General features: G+C 38.1%; 1 protein-coding gene across 3 annotated transcripts in view; it reads right to left on the bottom strand.

Moving 5' to 3' along the window:
• The window catches only part of SUGCT (succinyl-CoA:glutarate-CoA transferase), a 344,184-nt gene that overhangs the window by 54,971 nt on the left and 268,156 nt on the right, over positions 1-21,057 (bottom strand). For all 3 annotated transcript variants that reach the window (XM_040064398.2, XM_040064391.2, XM_040064381.2), the window contains one exon: positions 1,189-1,252. In XM_040064398.2, the coding sequence (XP_039920332.1) occupies positions 1,189-1,252 (64 nt within the window). The remainder of the gene's footprint in view (positions 1-1,188; positions 1,253-21,057) is intronic.

Below are 21,057 nucleotides of genomic sequence, written 5' to 3'. Positions count from 1 at the left end.
TATGTGCATCTAAATTAGAAAAGCATTTTTTTAATATAGTCAACCTAACATTCAAATTTAGTGAAACCAAATGTGGAATACAAACTGTGATAAAGAGCAAATACACACACACACATTCACACACACAAACACGCCCTCTATTCATGAAGAAAACATGATCTAATACAGGATTGGTTTCTTTCAAATAATTCTTTCTGCATACCAGTGTGATTGCAGGATGTGCAAATTAAAAAAAAATATATATATGGGTCAAATTCTTCTTAACATTACATGTTCTCAAGTCAACTAAAATTGACGACAACTGGATGCAGTGCGAGGGTGGAACTGGCACAGAAAATCACAAAGTAAGGACAAGTTCTTATAAAAAGTAGACGTGACATAGCGCTTTGAATGAAGGAGGAAACAATTCTCAATGTGGCCTGGGAGGAAGAAAAGCAGAGAGAAGCAGAAAAATTGACCCAACAGCTAACAGGTCATCAGATAAGGATCAATTATCAAAACCAAACCAGCTACAAGAACCTGTATGTTCATAATGGCTCTGGCTGAACATAAACCCATGCCTTGGTTTAACCCAAGACACTACGTTACATATCTAAGTCTAACGGAAGGAAAGTTATACCAGTTCCTGATCCATTTAGAGCTCTAAAGAGGAGAGACTCTTTATATATATTTCTGTATTCTTTGGAAGTACAAAATAGCTATTTAAGGCTTTATTATGGCAGAGCTTCATTAAGTCTTCAGTACATAAGTCTTCCATCCTCTTCCTTTTTTTTTTTTTTTTTTTTTTTTTGTTTTTTTTTTTTTTTTTTTGTTTTTTTTTTTTTTTTTATTTTGGACAGAAACATCACTAAAAGAAGCCTGGGTAACTTGCAAAATCAAACTAAATCAAAAACAGATTCACATATTTGTGTAGATCATTTAGCAGTAACATTTCTAGCAGTGGAAGTTCGAAAGTACTATAAAATTCAGGTTCATGTTATGACAACTGACCAATGGAAACCAGAAGCTACTCTGACACACGCTTTAACCCATTTTTCTGCTACTGGAATGACTATGAGCACAAATGTCAACCTGGTTAAACTTTTATTTGAGTGAAATGGGAAGATGCGTCATGTCCTCAGCTGAGTTCCAGAACCACTCAGGATGTCATGTAGCATTTAATTTAGAAAAAAAGATTAAACATCTTACCTGGAACAGCTATCTTCCCAGCTGTTGGATGATTCATTTCCATCACAAGTCCATTGTGCAGTACCTAGGAAAACAAAACAAAACAAAACAAAACAAAACATGTATGTAATATAAAATACAATCCGTTCCTAAACTCAAGAGGGGAAGAAAGAGATAACCATCTTCTTTCACAGACTCTCTGAAAATAGAAGAAGCTACAACACAAGTAGTCTGCTCAATGAGTAAAATGAAAGCTTTGATGTTTGACACTACTTCTTATTTATGCAGCTAAATAAATGCTTCACTAAGACTGCACATACTGTTGGTCTAACATATCTTTAAGCTCTTCTAGTCATAATCAAATATAAGAAACTGAGCTGCAAGAATGTTACAATTTCAATCACCAACAGAAAAGACATATCAACACAGAATGACTATTAAGACCTTCACACCCTTTCATATTACCTGCAATATGTACTAAAGGCCTATACATAAATTATACTCTCTTGGTTGTTTTTGCACGGTTAGTTTTGAGCTTGTGATGGATCATACTGTGAAATGCTGTCTTAGTAGCTTTTACAAACATTTTGGAAAGATTAAATAATTTTGATGGTTTTTCTGTTCTTTTGAGTGAGTATGCATGCTTCAGGCCCAGTGTATATCTATAGGGGATGATTATTCATCACAGTTTTCAGATACTTGTTATTAACCTTAGCCAGCAAACAGTGTGTGATACCAAAATTGTCAAGTACAGAGAAAAAGAAATGCAGACTAGCAAATTTGCTGTTCTTGCTTATATAATTCTGCACCCAAAGCCACTGAACTATTTATAATTTCTTCACATATTCTTGCAGCACTGTTTTCCTAACCATATAATCAAAATTATTTTTAAAAAGTAGACACTGACTAGGCAATTAGTTTCATATCCAATGTAACAATTCTAGAATGTCTTGTCAAATGTATCAGCTATAGAAAATGAAACATGGGAAAAGCCTTTTAAGTGATCATGTAATATATCTACCTATTCACCCTGCATCATGAACAACACTAGCAACCTTGATTATTAATGACAAGTGTTGGTCTAATTATTCTTTACAATTTCAAGTTAATAGGATGAGAATTTTCTTCTGTAGTCTGCACCTTATTTTGCATTTTTATTATGAGAAATTTTTCTCTTGATACATAATCTAAGTGCCTGTCTATTAAACACCTTTATTCTTGATTTTTCCCCAACTGGACACAGAAAACCAATCACTACCATCTTTATAACATTCTTTTATGTACTGGAAGATTGCAATCACATCCTCCCTCAGTCTGCTCTTTTCTAGACTAAACAAAAATAATTCCTTTAACCATTCTTTCCAGGTCAAATCTTGTGAACCCTTTATCTGTGTAGAATAGCCTGCTAAAAAAATTCCCATTCCAGAACAGGTGGTGTCAAAAGGTCATGTCAGGTTTCTCTTAGCTTGTGGGGGGAACATATTTAGCTGACATTTAGAAATCCAGACATTTCCGATAATAGATGCTGGTGGAACAATGTCTCTCCACTGGTCTAATTGCTTGGCAGTATACCAAATCATTAGTTCTATTTCTCTTTCAGAAGGTTAAAGGCAATTTTGGTAGACATTCAACTGAGACATCCAGATTTTTTTTTCCAAATTACAGAAGTAGAAAATAAAATTGCTTGTTTTAATTCATATTTAGAATCTTTCCAGTCATGCCCTTAATCAACAGTATTGAAAGTTTGGCCTCCTTTCTCCACAACTTACTTTCACAAGCTTGCTTTATGCATTTAATTGGTTATTTGGGACCTGAACACAAAAAGACACACTCATTTGAACTTGAAATCCACAGCACGCTCAGGTGAAAAAGTAGTTCTTCAGAAGGCAAGTTAAAGCATGTACTTAAAAGTGGCTCAATTTGGTTAAAGAAGAACATACAAATTGTCTAGCAACTACTCAGGGCTTCACAAAAATCATGTTTTTTCTCTGTTCTGAGCCTCTAAATTTTCATTCTCATAAGACAGACCTAAATTGCTTTTAAAAGACTTTTTTTGCTAGACTCAAATTCCAGATCCCTTTTCTTTACAAAATGAACTACAAAACCCCTGAAGTATATTTGAGGATCACCACTACTCCTTTTAAAAGAATTTCTTAAGTTGCAGTAAAGATTCTTTATTATTTTCATTATTAGTACAGTGTTGAACTTTCCTCTCAGATATATTCTTTACTCAAAACCACAGAAATTTCTATTGATCTTATTTTCTACAGTAATTAAGCCTATATTGATATACTCATTTCCAACTTTTCTTTTGAAGACAACAATCACCAAGAAATGACTGGTCAACAACTGTGGGGTTTTTTCCCCTACATCAGCAACACTGTTTAAAATATCTGTGTAATTTCCCATTCCATGCATTCCACTTTTAGGATTCCCAAAAACAAATTGAAAAAAAAAAATTCCCCAAGTTCTCATGTGCATTCTTAAAATATGAAGGATTACTACATTCAGGCCTTGGAAGCATGTGACATTCACATCCTTTATCATCAAAGACAAGGAAAACTGAGGAAAAAGTAAGAGACACAACTCAACGGCTTTTTCCTCCATTGTCTTGTATAGCTGAAATGGTCATGATATTTCTGATGTGGTAGAGCCCTCTACTGTGTGTATTCACTTGAGTTCATAAAAAGGAACTGATGAACCAAGAGAATCATGTAAAAGATGATGGCAATCAATAGAGAATTTTTTTTTTCCATTTGGCTTATTTTGCAGGGTAGAAATACTATATGATCTGTTACCATGTGAGATTTTCTGAATCAAATAATGTTTGGGAGGCATTTTACAGTGAGATCACTGTAAAGAAATCTGAAGTACAATCTTAGTCTTTCACTACAAACCTTTTAATATGTATCAGGAACAGCGTGACCAGCAGGACTAGGGAAATGATTCATCCCCTGTACCCAGCACTGGTGAAGCCGCACCTTGAGTACTGTGTCCAGTTCTGGGCCCCTCAATTTAGGAAGGACATTGAGGTACTGGAAGAGTCTAGAGAAGGGCAACAAGGTTGATGAAGGATCTGGAGCACAAGCCCTATGAGGAGCAGCTGAGGGAGCTGGGCCTGTCAACTCTGGAGATAAAGACACTCAGGGGAGACTTATAACTACCTGAAAAGAGGATGCAGTCAGGTGAGGGCTGGCCTTTTCTCTCAGGCAACCAGTGACAGGGGAAGTTTAAGTTGGGCACTGGGATGTATTTCTTCAAACAAAGGGTGATTAGATATTGACATGGGCTGCCCAGGGAGGTGGTGGAGCCACTGTCCCTGGAGGTGTTTAAAGAAAGACTGAACCTGATATAGCTGACATGATGGTCTTTGCACTTTTGATCTCAGAGGTCTTTTTCAACCTAATTGATTGATTCTGTGATACCATTTTATTTTATTCCAAATACAAACATAATTTCAACTCTGATGACTCATGTAACTAACCACCCATGACAACACGGTTTCCTCTTAAAACTGCCCACTAAGCTTCAAGCATACCTATTTCAATTCAACATAAGGAAAGCTTCCAAATCCCTATCAAAGGAGATACTGGAATCAGAAACATATCAAACCTTGTAGTTCCCACCTCCCTCTTTCCCTGATGCAAATTTTAAAAGTTCTATTTAATGTAGAGCTATTCACTCAAAATATGCATTTGTATAGGTACTACTCTTTCACAGATATATCTACAGTTAAGTGAAAAGGATTTTCAGGGCCACAAAGGAAATTATTTTCTCCATATTTTTGTAGCCACAAGGTAGCTGGTTGTTGGTAAATGCAATTACTACTCCTGCCTCCAAACCATAAAAAAGTAATAATAGTTTTCCCTATACATGGTGAACATGGAGCAATGGCCATAATCACCCCCTGAAGAAGGAACAGCATGAGTTGTAAAGAAAATGCCATATTGGAATTGCATCCCACATCCTAAAAGTACTCCTTTCCAAATAAAAATATTTCAAGTCATTTGAAGTTTGGAAAGGATATTAAACATATCCCAATCTGATGCCTGGTTCTGCTTTAGCTTGTATTCCTAGAATGTTGCTGCGCAACAGAATGGTTTGCATGTTTCAGCATGTTTTCAAAAGTGCGTCCTCCACTTTTTTCCCAAAGCAGAATTACCAGTATATTCAAGTTCTGTTGCAAAGTTTGCCTTTCACCACTAATAACTTCACTATTCTTTCCAAACACAGTTTCTAATATGCAGGGGTCGCTTGGAAAAGGTATTAGCTCTCTACTATATCTAAGAATTGTATTAATGTATCACATCTATCTCCACTTTACCTTCATCTAGCTCTCATATTTGAAGATTCTTACCATTTCATGAGACAGGACATAATTTAAAGAAAAGTTGTTTTTTAAACAAATTTTTGAATGAATAAAATCTGGCTTTGTTGTTTCCAATTGCCTATTAATTTACCTATTTTCTCCCATTCCCTCATTCTGACACAGGGAATGCTGCATGTTATATGTATGTTATAGCCTCTTAGGTCCCTAGCACCACATCTGTGATACTATATGAATACACAAGGGAAGATCACAGTTTATTGGCATGTCCCTATTCTCTACTGCTGCTTTCTTCTAGGCCAATGTCTAACAGACTGTTTTCTTCACCAAACTTGTTCGGTTTTTTGTGCATGTGAGGTGACAGCTTTGACAAAGTCCTTCATATGTCACAGCTTCATAGCTATTTACTACTATATGCTATAGACAAAATTACTTTTTATTGACGTCCCTGGGGATGGGGGTTTGAGGCCTGAAGCATACATCTTTATCCTGATCTATGTCACATTATTCAAAAGCTTCATGCTTTTCTGCCGCGTCTCTTGTTGTGCTACAGAACACCTCAACTAGATTCCCTCTTGGTTATCAATATTTAATTTCCTTACCTTTTTATCTCTTGTCTAAAGAGTTTTTATACCCTCTAGCCTAAGAGGGATTCTACAAACTAGCTATTGGCTCTTAAACATTGAATTTTGGTTTTATAGTAGCCATGACTTTAATCCAAAAAGGTGCATCCTCATACAGGAGTTAAGAGCTTCTTACCTGCATCCTGCTATGTCACTTAAGACAAGGACTTCCATTTGCATACTCTAGAACTAAACATTTCAAAAAGCAATCATTGAGAGTGATGAGAAATTGCTTCTCCTTACACTCTACCCTAATGTGACCTTTGACCAGCTTAAGGCAGTTGAATTCACCCATCATTACTACTTCATTAGGCTTAGAGGATTCTTTTATCTCCTTCAACATCTTGGACTCAATATCTCTTTCCTAATTAGAAGTCTCAACAGCATAGCCCTAATATAGCTCCCCCTGCTCTATGACCCAATCTGTCCATCCTGTTCAGTTTATAGCAGGTATTACACTTTCCTATTGATTTTTGTCATTCCAATGTTTTGCTAAGAATTCCAAATGATCTTTTTTAATCTTACATAGCTCATGTTGGTATAGAGATATGTATAGGTCTTGTATATATTTGAGGAAGCAGAGAGTTGGCCAGATCATTTTTTATTTAACTCTAAAATTTGATACTGTATTACCTTTCCAGAATTTCTCCTCTTTCCATTTTCCTGCACATTTGAGTCTTGTCCTGTACACTTTCTGTATGACTGACATCACTGACAGATGTCTTAAAATGGTGTGAGCCCTCATATATCAGCTTTTCCTCAACTCCTGCATGAGATGACACTCATTAATTTCCTGCACCAGCAATCTATTCTTACTACTGTTCTAGATAAGTCCTTCTATTGAGGTTCTTTCTCTACAAAGCTCTGTGTAGGTATTCCAGTGGAGATCCTATTTGTCATCCATTAACTGCAATATCAAAAATCTGAAATTATGAAAACTGCACATTAAACTAAAATTAGACCTCAGTTCAGAAGGGAGTATAAAGTTGGTGAAATTTAATAAGTTTCCAGGATTATTTTAGTGGTTCATAACACTGGAACAGAATATACCCGCCACAGTGACCTCTTTCAGGCACCCTATGAAAATCTGTTCTTCACTGATTCACCTTCTTCCACCCTGAGAATCTACTCAGCAAACTGTTCCTGGGCCCAACATGAACAGGCAATTCTTCAGTAATTCAATTTCCTAAATCATCCTTCAAATTTTTAACTGAAGTTAGATATTACACTGACACTGAGAATAGTTCTCATATTAATGTTTTGCTTCCCCTAGCACTTCCTGCTACAAAATTAAAAAGGTATTTAGTGCTAAATCAACCACGGTATAATGCACAAAAGAAACATTAAACAATCCAAAAAGTATTAAACAATGGAAACCTTTTCTGACAGAAACACTTTTGCCATTGTCTAATCATCAACACATACTTATTTTTGAGAAAAAAATACTAAATTCAATTTATACCTCACAGTCTAAGTAAATATGAGAAAGCTGCTAAATAAGTCTATATAAATGTCCTATGTTTTCATAAGATGCATTGAAAAGTAATGAGAGTAAAATAAGGTACTTTTATTCTAATAGCAGACCATATTACAGTAAAGTATTAGGTTTTTAAATCTTGTGGAGAAGGAAGTATTCCTGAGTGGTTTATTAGCATGTGGTATGTTTAATATTTGTAACGAATAGCAGGGAGATTAAGAGAATAAATATTTATAACTTGGGCCAAAATATACAAAATGCATGGATACAAGTCTGTATTTAATTGCATAAATTCCCTGATTTTCAAGGTTGCAGACCTAACCCTGATTTCAAGGGACTGTCTGGGTGCTTAAAAATCAGGTTGCTTCCCTCAGATGACCAAGTATAGTTCCCTGACAACTTCTTGCACCATCAGTCTGGAGACGTGGCAGAGGAAACAATCTGTCCTTAATTATAAAAAATACATATAATTTTCAAATGCGCTTTTTCTCTGAGAACTGATGTGATTGTAAAACCATAGATCTGGTGGGTTTGAATGTGTAAATTCACAGAAATATTTTCAGCAAAGATGGTTGGCTGTACTGCTACTTGGATATAAGACCCGGCTCATGCTGGTAGCAAGATGATTTGTGGCTATATTCAAAGCACCGGCTCTGCAATCAAAGAGTCTGTCTCCAGCTGCAGCATAGCTTTCCTAACACTGATAACTCCACAATGATCACCTGGTACTACAAAAACAGATTGATTTTACTACTGCAACAGTCTGAAATACTGACTGTTTTTTCATTCTTTCAGTCAGATTTACCAGCAATTTTCTGCAAGCAATGGTTTATCAAAATCTGGCTTTTGATAATATTTTTTCTACTTTGGATTACTACAAATACTATATTCAGCATTTAAATGCTATGTTTGTAGTTTCTCTGAAAAAAACACAAAACACTTGGAAAAACCTAATTACACTTAATTTTTAAAGATACAAATGAATATAAAAATTAAGAAGAGTATCTCAGACTATACATAGATTGTATTACTTTGGTGTCCAGAATGTCACATGAAAGGCTTTATTTTATTTCATTGTGATTTACCTCTTAAACAACAACAAATTAAGTTTCCAGATGTTTTCTTTTGTGGAAACTGACTTGTTAATGAAATGCAAGAGTGTTTCCTAACTTATATTACACTGATAACGAGTAAGGACTGCCACACCTTCAAGTACTGTGTGCTGTAAATGGGAGAGTGGAGGGACAAAAATACCAAGAACCTTTCCACTGCCATTCTTTTCATAACAACTCTGTGAATGTGTTTTACAGAATCACAGTATCATAGAAAGTGTAGGTTGGAAGAGACCTACAAGATCATCGAGTCCAACCGATGCCCTAACACCTCAACTCAATCATGGTATCCAGTCTTTTTTTTAAACACGCCCAGGGATGGTGACTCCACCACCTCCCCAGGCAGAGTATTCCAGTACCTTATCACTCTTTCCGTGAATTTTTTTTTCCTAATATCCAACCTATACTTCCCTTGGTGCAGCTTGAGACTGTATCCTCTTGTTCTGTCAGTTGCTGCCCGGAGAAAGAGACCAACCCCCAGCTGAGTACAATCATCCTTCAGGAAGAGAGTGATAAGGTCACCTCTGAGTCTCCTTTTCTCCAGGCTAAACAACCCCAGATCCCTCAGTTGTTCTTCATACAGCTTGTGTTCCAAGCCCCTCACCAGCCTTGTTGCCTTCCTCTGGATGCGCTCAAGGATATCCACATCCTTCCTAAACTGAGGGGCCCAGAACTGGACACAGCACTCAAGGTGCAGCCTCACCAGTGCAGAGTACAGGGGAAGAATGACCTCCCTGCTCCTGCTGGCCACACCATTCCTGATCCAGGCCAGGGTGCCATTGGCCCTCTTGGCCACCAGTGCACACTGCTGGCTCATGTTCAGCTACTGTCGACCAGTACCCCCAGGTCCCTTTCCTCCTGGGCACTGTCCAGCCACACTGTCACCAGCCTACAACATTGCAGGGGGTTATTGTGTCCAAAGTGCAGGACTCAGCACTTGGACTTATTAAACTTCATCTTGTTAGATTCTGCCCATCCATCCAACTGTTCCAGGTCTTTCTGCAGAGCCCTCCTACCTTCCAACAAATCGACACACGCTCCCAGCTTAGCGTCATCCACAAATTTACTAATCAAAGATTCAATACCCACATCCATGTCATCAATAAAAATATTGAACAGAACTGGCCCCAGCACAGACCCCTGAGGGACACCACTGGTGACTGGCCACCAGCTGGATGCAGCAACGTTCACCACCACTCTCTGGGCCCGGCCATCCAGCCAGTTCCTAACCCAACAAAGAGTGCTCCTGTCCAAGCCATGGGCTGTCACCTTATCCAGGAGTATGCTGTGGGAGACACCATCAAAGGACTTGCTGAAATCCAAATAGACAACATCCACAGCCCTTCCTGCATCCACCAGGCGGGTCACCTGGTCATAAAAGGAGATCAGGTTGGTCAAACATGACCTACCTCTCCTAAGCCCATGCTGGCTGGGCCTGACACCCTGGCCATCCTGTAAATTCTGTGTGATGACACTTAGTATAAACTGTTCCATTATCTTGCCAGGTACTGAGGTCAGGCTGACTGGTCTATAATTACTAGGATCCTCCCTCCCACCCTTTTTGGAAATGAGTGTCACATTGGTCAGTTTCCAGTCATCTGGAACCTCACCAGTGAGCCAGGACTGTTTGTAAATGATGGAGAGTAGCTTTCCAAGATCATCTGCCAATTTCCTGACTGCCCTGGGATGGATCCCGTCTGGTCCCATAGATTTATGGGTATCCAAGCATCTCAGCGGTTCTCTGACTGCCTCCTCTTGGATAGTGGGGGGACCATTCTGTTCCCTGACACCATCAACCAACCCAAGAGAACAGTTGTCTTGAAGGCAAGTTGTCTTCCCACTGAAAACTGAGGCAGAGAAGGCATTAAGCACTTCTGCCTTCTCATCTGCAGTTACTAAGTTCCCTCTCTCATCCAATAGAAAACAAAGGTTGGCCTTACCCTTCCTTTTACCATTAATGTATTTGTAGAAACATTATTTATTAACCTTTACAGAAGTTGCCTTTTTAAGTTCAAACTGAGCTTTGACCTCCCTAATTTTTTTCCTACATGCTCTAGCAGCCCCCTTAAATACTTCCTGAGAGACCTGACCTTCCTTCCAAAAGTCAAACATCTTCTTTTTATTCCTAAGTTTCTCCAAAACCTCTTTGCCCATCCAGGCTGGATGTTTACCTCGTCAACTCATCTTTCAGCACACAGGGAGAGTCTGCTCCTGTGCCCTCAAAATCTCTGTTTTGAAGCATACCCAGGTTTCCTGAATGCCTTTGTTTTTAAGGGCTGCTTCCCAAGGAACTCTCTGAATAAGTCTCCTAAATAGGCCAAAGTCTGCCCTCTGGAAATCCAATGTAGGAGTCTTATTGGTGTTTCTCCTGATTTTACCAAATATAAATAACTCTATAATTTCATGATCACTCTGCCTCAATCAGCCTCCAATCATCACATCTCCCACCAGCCCATCTCTATGTGCAAACAACAGATCTAAAACAGTCCTTCTCCTGGTGGGCTCATCCACCAGCTGCGACAAAAGTTGTCCTCCATGCACTCTAAAAATTTCCTGGACAATTTCCTTTTACATTCATCAGGGTTCATATACAGACCTGCCTATGGAGCTGGAGATGATGAAGAGAAAATTCTGTTATCTTTGGATAACTGTAATTTTTCAGAAGTCACTTTTTGCCATGTGGTATTTAAATAAGTCACATGCAGATGCAACTCTGAAATGAAAAATGATTGAGGTGTTTGTCCACCATGTAAGGGAATTGTTATTTCAAAATGTACAGCCTTCAACCAAACTGCACACTACTAAGAGTTGTTACAGAAATCACATGTTTTTACAGATAGGCATGCATGTTCTGACAAGAATAAACTTATAGACATAAAAGATATATCAATACTCAGCCTCAAAATTTCACAAATTTAATATCATGCTAATAGTGAGCACAGGAGCCATTAAACAACAGCAGTGTACATTATGCTAAAATATAACTTGATTTCTGATGGTCCATGGGAGTCTCACCTCTTTTGCCAAATGCAACATACATAATCAGTATATATATTCTGATTATGAATATATCACACTGAGTTCCCAAGAGCCTCCTTTTGAGTACTCCATCCATCTTTCACCTCCCATGTAAGTGTTATGGTTTATTTGTACATCATTGTTTCATTAGAGCTGGTCTGTCAGCTCAGAGTACTTAACCCTTCCCAGGACTGCAAAACTTGTCCATCCTCAGAGGAATGCCTCTTAACAGTGGCACCTGCTTAGTATTATAAAGTACATCCAGATGGGACCATCTCCCCGTACACCCTAAGGCTACTGCAGGCAGAGATCCACCACACTTCTCATAACTGGTTTATTCCTGCTTAGTCTTGCACTGACCTATGTAGCCCATTGGAAAAGGAACTGTGACTGTGGCTTGAAACACAGCATTTTAAATTAAGTCAAAGGAATTCGGTATAGCAACATGTGCAGACAACACTGGTAAACTGTATAGATGCTGTTGAGTGTTGCTAGATGTCTTGGGCAGTCAAAGGAACTTTCATCAACAGAAACTCTGGCACATGGAGATTTTTTCTGATTTATACTCTGCCTCATTAACATTAGCCTTTGTAACAAATCCACTTAAGATAACTCCTAACCATGCCTACAGCAAGGAATTTGGATTCATGAGTGCTAGGTCTAAGATGTATATGGAGAAGGTGAAGAGCAAGTTCCCACTTTGTATCAGTATCTTCAACTCCTTTCCAGCAGTTCAGTACTTAACTACCGTAATCCACTTTTCCATCATTAGCATTTAGTTATTAATTTTATTACCCAACCATAAAATTTCTCTCAAGTTCCAATACAGCAAAAATAAACTAAAGCCAGGAATGTATTTCAGGGCTATGAGTGTTTATACAAAAGAAGTGATTTCTTTCAGAAACAATCATCATTAAAGAGAACCCAAAACATATTTTTGAAAATAGTACATTTCACAGTTTTTTAGTCATTGATGTGCATTTGATGGTCTGTAAGAATTCAATGTAAAATTAGTATGTGAATAGTAGATATGCAACTGTGAGCAAAAATACATTAGTTTTTAAAAATTATGCTTCCAATGAACTTTGTGATATAAGTTGCTAGAGAAGCTGAGAGACCAAGACGGAAACAGAAAAAGGAAGATACCAAAGACAGATTTTTCCACTTAAAATCTTACACAAATTTGCACAAACACAGGCACCAAATACTTCACCTGGGTGTCTTAGGGATGGATCCCATACCCATTTTTTGGTTTGTTTTTGTTTTGTGTCTGGGATGGTCGCTACCCACGCCCCTCCCCTGCCACCCCTGACGGTGGCTCTGGGAGTTTTTCAATGGGTGAGAGCCAGCCTGGGATTTCCTGTGAGAGCTGGGGAGCGAGGGGTGGTTGCTTCCTTCTAGTGAGGTGAGTCCTCTCCACAGCCAAGCAGTGGGATCTGTCTGATGAGAGATCTGTCTAACGAGAGATACTTGTTGCTGTGTGGGTTTTTGCCTGATTTTTAAGTTCTTTTCTTTGGCACTGACTGAAGTTCACTGGCTTGCTTCTCTGCTTCTCGGCTGCTTGGGAGACCAGAGCCAGTGCCTGCTGCACTGGGAACTGTAAGCACCCCATTTCCCACCAGCAACTGTCCTTTCTGCACAGCCAGACCCTGGGATCAGCCCTCACGGGTAAGCTACACAGGGGAGTGATCTCTGGCTCAGCCCTGCTGTTGTCTGCTGCCGCTTCAGGGCTTCTTGTGACGCTGTAACCCGACAACCAGCCCCCCATAGCTTCTGTGGATTGCATAAAACTAGAGTTTCTTTTTGTTGTAATTAAGTGCACCAAACACCTGTATGCTCAGGTATTTAATTAGTCTGAAGTTTTCTTTCCCCACTACTCTGCTTATCTGAAGTCAACCAAATGCAGAGCTTGAAAGACATATTTAAAAGGTAGGTGATAAAATAAAAGGCCTTTTTTTTCCTTAACTGTGGCACATGAATGTTGAGATAAAAATAATAACTGATGTAGGCTATAAGTCCCAAACCTAGAAGAATATAAGTAATGTTAGAAGTGTTTCTTTAATATTGTGAGTTCCAATTCTGCAGTATTTGGGTTTTATGCCAACCAGAAAACAAAACATCAAAGAATGTGAATCAGAAGTCACAAAAATTCCTTTACAATAAAGGGAAGATCAAAGGAGGTCACTACTCCTATGCAAAATAAGAGCCATATAACCAGTAAGGATAGGATAGGATAGGATAGGATAGGATAGGATAGGATAGGATAGGATAGGATAGGATAGGATAGGATAGGATAGGACAGGACAGGACAGGACAGGACAGGACAGGACAGGACAGGACAGGACAGGACAGGATAGGATAGGATAGGATAGGATAGGATAGGATAGGATAGGATAGGATAGGATAGGATAGGATAGGATAGGACTGGACAGCTGGAAAAGACCTACAATGACCATCTAGTCCCACTGCCTGACCAATGCAGGGATGACCAAAGTTAAAGCATGGCTTTACGGGCACAGTTCAAATACCTCTTCAGCACTGACATGGGCACAGTCAGGGGGAGGCATCAACCACCTCTCCAGGAAGCCTGTTCCAGGTTTTTGCCACCCTCTGGGGCATTAAATGTTTCTTCATATCAAATCCAAATCCTAATGGACACAACTTTGAGCCATTCCCCATGTCCTGGCACTGAGAGGCTGAGAAGAGCTCAGCACCTTCCTCTCCACTTCCCTTCCTCAGGAAGCTGTAGGGAGAATTGAGGTCACTCCTCAGGCTCCTCCTCCTCTCTAAACTAGACAAGCCCAGCGCCCTCAGGGGCTCCTCAGAGGATGTTCCTACCAACATCAGTGCCTTCCTCTAGATGTATTAGAGTCACAGAAGAAATATTTAAACATTTTAAAATATTATTAAACTATTTAAAGAGTAGTAACAATAATTGGAGATAAGAAACAAGAAGTTAGGGAGATGCACTGGTATGTATAACCATGAAATTTAAACTGGAGAAACTATTTTAATTTTCTGCTGCTAAGATCTACCTGTCCTTTTTAGATGGACAGAAATTTTAAGGCTAAAACTAAGTTAAAAATTAGAAAATGCACTTCATAAAACAACCTTGTCTTATCACAGTACAGAAGGATTTTTCAGTGGTGTGATCCACCTCTAGCATCTAGGTTCTGAGATTATGTAAAAGCCCAATATCATAGCATTTCCCTTGAGGACACAATCATGTCAGAGACCTACTGGAAATCCATTCCCATAAAAGTTGTAGCATAATTTCTTCATAAAAATGTATGAACTGGATTCTCTTAGACAGACTTTTCTTTTTTCTACAAAAATAGTATGGCTGCAAACACTTCCTCACTCATTCAATTCCACCATTTAGTGTAGATAAACAGAAGGAAAAAATTACTCCAATATGTTCTTATCCTTTACTTCAATTGTATATCAGAAGAAATATTCTTCTGGAAAAACTAAAAGTTCAGGGATTTTGTTCATGCATTCCTTAGTCTCCTCAATACAGATGCCAGTATTCAACAGAAAGCTGGTTTTTGAAAGATGATTATTGTTGACCTGACTCAGCCCATCCTCTAATTACAGAAAACCAGAAATTATTAAAACACAGTTGCCACATAAAATTAATTGACAGTTACTATTGATATGGACTGCAATGGAATATGCAAGCTGGTGAATTAGCAAAGACAGTCAAAGGAAAGATTTCTCATTTAAAAAATGAACTCACATTGTAGAATTTCTTCTCTGCCATGCATGTATAGGATGATTTTGGAAATGAACCATATGGCCCATATTCACTTCACCTACCATTAAACACTTGACTGAGGATTACAGGATGCAACATATTTCCCTCATATAGGCAACAGAGAAAGACACATCCAGAGGGTAATTATGACTCTGATAATTGACTACAATTATCATTACTATAATTACGACATTACTTCATTATTGATGGAGTGATCCTACAATAAGAATATAACTACCTCAAAAATCTCATGTAAATGCTCAGTTTAGTACTGAGACGTATCTAGGACTGCGTTTATCAATTCCTTATATGCAAAATGTGGAAAATAATATTTCCACAATTTTTCAGAAGAATAAAAGGCACATGGGACACTGAAAGATGCAGAAAGGATACTATATTGGGTTGGTTTCAGTTCACTGGACATTAGTCATCTGCCTTCTGATTTACAGCAGCAGAGGTGAGACAGGCCACCAAAACGAATTTTCACTATATAATAAAATCCTCAGTGTTTCTGGGATTCTCTGTCACTGCTTCCATGTATCCATTGACGCAGATGTTCCTTATCAGTTTTTTCCTTCTTATATATAATAGAGTATTCACAGGCTTAGAGTCAATACTCTGTGGGTTGAAGGAAAAAGCAGTAGTGCATTCAGAAAATGTGCCTTGAATAAGTGGTAAGCGTCTAATGTGTTAGAGGACAGCTCAGATGTGTGTACAATCCAGTTTTCCCTTTCAGCACTGACAAATGCTCAATCATCAGTCAAGATCTACTTACAGGCAGTTGACAGTTGGGACCTGTCTTCATTCTCCCTTAATCCATCAATACATATTTGAAGAGAAAAGAGATACTCCAGCTCCAGAAAAAATCTGGAGTTTTTTCAAGTAGGCCTCATGGAGATATAGCTTACTTATTTGTGTTGCATAAACACATCGCTCAAGAAGACATCAAAGAAAACAGAGCTGTCATAAATCTGATGCTCACTTTTTTGTTGGCATTATTACTGCTCAGCTGTTCAAGGTGATGAAGTCTTGGTGAACTTCATGAAACTGAATCATGCCATCATGCCAGGACCATTTTCAAACTTAAGAAATATGGTACCAACACAAAAAATTATTTAGCAATTTTCCATGTATGTAACTGATACTCAAATGTAGCTACAAGATATTGATCTTATATTTGCCTTTTGTTTGGTTACTAATTGTAGGTGTTTAATTTTGATTGCAGTCTTTTAAGGAAAAAAAAAAGTAAATTACTTAGAATCCAGCCGGCTTTCTCCAAATTACCTATACAATATGAATTTCAGAATAGTAAATGGAGATTTGTTTAATAGACCTAAAATGTTTAATTCCTACTGTAAGTGGGAATAATTTTACAAGATTATGTTACTGGTGATCTTTACAAGGAGCTGTGTAATATTACCTGTGGTGGTTTGTAGATTAGCTAGCAAGAAAACAGATTTTGCTTCTACTGATGCAAAGAAGAGTCATGTCAAAACCCAAAACCTGTTGGGAGACTGTTTAGACAGGTTTTGCATTTTAGCCTGTTAATGACAAATTAACAGGATGGCCATTTATAGTTGTCTCTTGCAAAAATGGAGTAGCAAATATGTTTTGTCCATTATCATTCATCTAGTTAGGTGTAAGTTCTAAGTGACAGGCTAAAGGCCTAATTCAGGCATGTTGAATGTTTCCTTTGTACTGCTATGCTAGTGATGTTGAACCAATGTGATATTATCATGGAAGCTAACTGCCTGAATATTTCTCCTGAAACTTTTCTGTTTGCAAAAGCTGTCAGAGTTTGAAACTGGTCTTAAGTTCAGAAACAACTGATATTTCAAATTTGAAATACAATACGAGGCTTGCAAATATTTAGTGCTTTAAAACCATCTATTTTATCTTAGAAAATATATGTAACCACAGAATTATTTGAGATGCAAAAACAGTGAACACAACCCCCCCCCCCCCCCAGAACTACTTCTTAGTCCAGTTCTTGTTCTCATAGTAAATTACTTAGAGGAACCTAAGGGCAAAAGAAGTCTTCTATATATATGCCAGTATAAATGGTTCCATTTTATTTTTCAAATTTAAAAAACAGCATTGTTTTTGATGGATTAGGGTCCAGAAAAATGTTATTGCTACATTTTGAAATCATATTTCTATTTAGTAAAACACACAACAATTCATCAAACTTTTACTACTGTGCATTACTGAGATATCTTTAGAAGTGTATGTTTCCTTTGCTCTTCAATGGAAAGATTTGCAAATTAATTTGAGAACAACAGAACAATATGTTAAAATTTGATGGTTGTGATCAAATTACAATAAAGATAAGTTAGCTTTCCCTTTAACTTTGTAAATATGTCTCCAAAATGCTTCCCAAAATCATCACAAATATTAACAAAAGTAGCTATCACATGTCAAGACAGAAGTCTAGAAATCAGGAATTAAAATTACTGTCAATAATGTTGTCAAGGAAGAAACGTAATACAAAAAAAAACCAAAAAAAACCACTTAAGCTTCAACTCAAAAAAGCATTAGCATAATTCACACTTAAAAATTAAGAAAAAAAAAATCCATATTAGCTTTAACTTCTCTTTTTTGTGACACTGAATGGAAGCTTCAGAATATGATCTATTTTTAATATTTTTCTTAATCTTTGAATATCACTAAATAAATCCTAAATGCTTCACAATCCTATCTTCTGCTTGTATGCACTGGTATCTCAAAGTAAGAATTCTTTTTAGTTTTATTTGATGACGATGGAAGAATCATCTTCCTGCCACTAGAGATATGACAGAAGACATAGCTTTAGGTGCATAGTCCTCAGGGCATAAAGTGATTTTTGGTGTCTTGTTTTAAACTCTGGTTACAATAAAAGGCAAACACAAGTGTTGTTTTCTCATCAGTATGTTGGCAATCTGAGAAAGAGTTCAACTCCATCATTTTAAAATACACTGGTTGATTAGTGGATTCTAGCAGACATTAAATTTTTTCTGGGATACACTTAAAATTTTCTTGAGACTTTTTCTCTTATATACTTGCGACTTTTATATATAGCTAATTGTGTATCCTTCTATGCAGAGCTTCAGATGCATAGTTTTATGCAAAATGTACTTTTAAGTTGCATTTCAGCCTTAAAAAAGGATTAGTAGAGCCATCATTCTCAGTATTTGTTCCCTCAGCAATCTGAAAACTCAATAAAAGATCTATGTCATTCAGCAGCAGTGAAATGATGAGGTTTGCTGCCAGTGGTTGACCATGACATGCAGTGGATGAGAACTGGCTCATGGGTCAGGCGCAAAGGGTTACAGTGAATAGGGTGACATCAGACTGGTGACCTGTTACTAGTGGGATTCCATCCTTGGTCCTGTGCTCTTCAACATCTTCATATATGACCTGGACACAGGACTGGAAAGGATACTAAGTAAATTGGCCAATGATATTAAATTGGGAGAAGCTGTTGTTTCCCTCAAAGGCAGAGAGGCCCGGCAAAGAGACCTGGGTGAATTAGAGGACTGGGAGTCCTCTAATTAGAGTAACCGTATGAACCAACACAAGTGCAGGGTTCTGCACCTGGAATGGGGCAACCCTGAATGTGTGGACAGACTGGGAAATAGGAGGCTGGGGAGGAAAGGAGGAATGAGAGGCCCTGAGGAAAGGGACCTGGGGGTCCTGGCTGATGGCAAATTAGATATGAGTCAGCAGTGCCTGGCATCCAGGAGTGCCAAGCGTTGTCCTGGGGTGCATCAGGCACAACATCACCAACTAGGCTAAGGAGGGCATTGTCCGGCTCTGCTCTGCGCTGGGGAGGCCTTGCCTCGGGCCCTGTGTGCCGTTTTGAGTGCCACAATATAACAAAGACACAAAGCTATCAGAGAGTGCCCAAAGGAGGATATGAAGACGGTGTCGTGGTGGAACCATTGAAGGACCAGCTGAGACCATTTGTATTGTTCAATTTGGAGATGAGGAGGCTGAGGGGAAACCTCATAGCAATCTACAGTTTTCTCATGAGGGGAAGCAGAGAGGCAGGCACTTCTCTATAGCGGCACATGACAGAACCCAATGGAAGGGCAGGAAGTTGTGTCAGGGAGGTGTAGGTTGGATATTAGGAAAAGGCTCTTCACAGAGAGGGTGGCCGGACACTGGAACAGGCTCCACAGGAAGCACCAAACTTGACAGAGTCCAAAGAATGCTCTCAGGCAAGTGGGATGTCCTCTGCAGAGCCAGGAGTTTAGAGTTCAATGATCCCTGTGGGTCCCTGCCAACTCAAGATATTCTGATTCTAACTAAAGTGGCACCCTCTGGGAGACAGAACAAGGATCTAGAAGAAGGGCAGACATCTCCATGACTTCTGATTATGTTTATGCCTGCTGATACTTAGTTTTATGTGCTAACATGATAAGGTCATGAAGAAAGTCTATGGTTGTTCAGGAAATGTTTTCCTCTTAGAGGAGAAGTCTCAAATGACATAAATCAGCAGAAAAAATAATCTGAAATTATTTGACTAATAAGCAATGAATGCATTCTTTCTAAATGTGTTGACATTCAAATATTCTACAAGAAAAAGCCCAAAATCAAGTCTTCTTGCTCTAGATCAATTTCAATAAAATAAGTATCCATCAAATCACAGTGCTTTGCCTATTTTCTTCACTGCTTGAGTTAATTTCACGATGGAGAATGAAAGTCCTAATTTTGGAAACCCATGACAATTTGACTGCAATTCAACTTCTTTAGGAAGGACAGTACTTGTGCTAATGTGGCTTAATTAATAAGTACCAGAATTGACTTTGCTATCTCGATTCCATCAATACTTGCAAGGTTTTCTAAAGCACTGAGGAGAGATTTAAATGAAGGGACTAGGAAAGGAGTAAAAAATTAAGCAGGCACATGGTTTTTATTTGGGGTGGAGGGAGACTTATGAAATTTACTTGACTGCTGCAGGCAATACTGGAGGACTAAATGGAAACTGGCTAAACCTTAGCTTCCAGTTTATAAAGAGCATTCACTCTATAAAGTTTCCTTATAGCACCTTTTTACATAATGAGCTTTAACTGAATTCTGTCAGAACAGAAAGTGGTTTAAGATGTGTCTTACTTAAGGCATTCAAATTTTCCTTTCAAAGGCAGAGAAGCTTTAAAGGATGGCTTGACTTTTGAAGCATTAGATGTTGTACCCATCCAATTTTTTCAACTACAGGCTCAAAAAAATCTATGGCAGGATGTTGATCTTGTCAGTTGTAATTATTTTTCACTTGATTATTCCTATGCTATTTTATATAACTCTCAGCCCCTTGAGAAAGTGTGGATTTTCCCAATAGCCTTGCAATTGCTAAGGAAAACAGGAAGGACAAAATGTATAAACTGATTCCATTTGCATTTAATTTTCTTAGTTTTCAAGATTTTCCTTTACTTCTGTTCTGGGCTCAGAAAAAAAATTATCAATAATGATAATTTCTGATATCTACTTTATTTATCAAGATAGCTGCCCCTCCTTTTCTTCCTGCATTCTTGACCTTCAAGAACTTCCATCAGCCTCAATGCAGCAAAAGTACTTGTTATGAGGAAAAGAACACAAGA

This window comes from Hirundo rustica, chromosome 1 (assembly GCF_015227805.2).
Source record: "Hirundo rustica isolate bHirRus1 chromosome 1, bHirRus1.pri.v3, whole genome shotgun sequence".
NCBI classification, from domain to species: domain Eukaryota; kingdom Metazoa; phylum Chordata; class Aves; order Passeriformes; family Hirundinidae; genus Hirundo; species Hirundo rustica.
The sequence above is the reverse complement of the archived record's forward strand: the minus strand, read 5'-3'. Positions and strand labels throughout refer to the sequence as shown.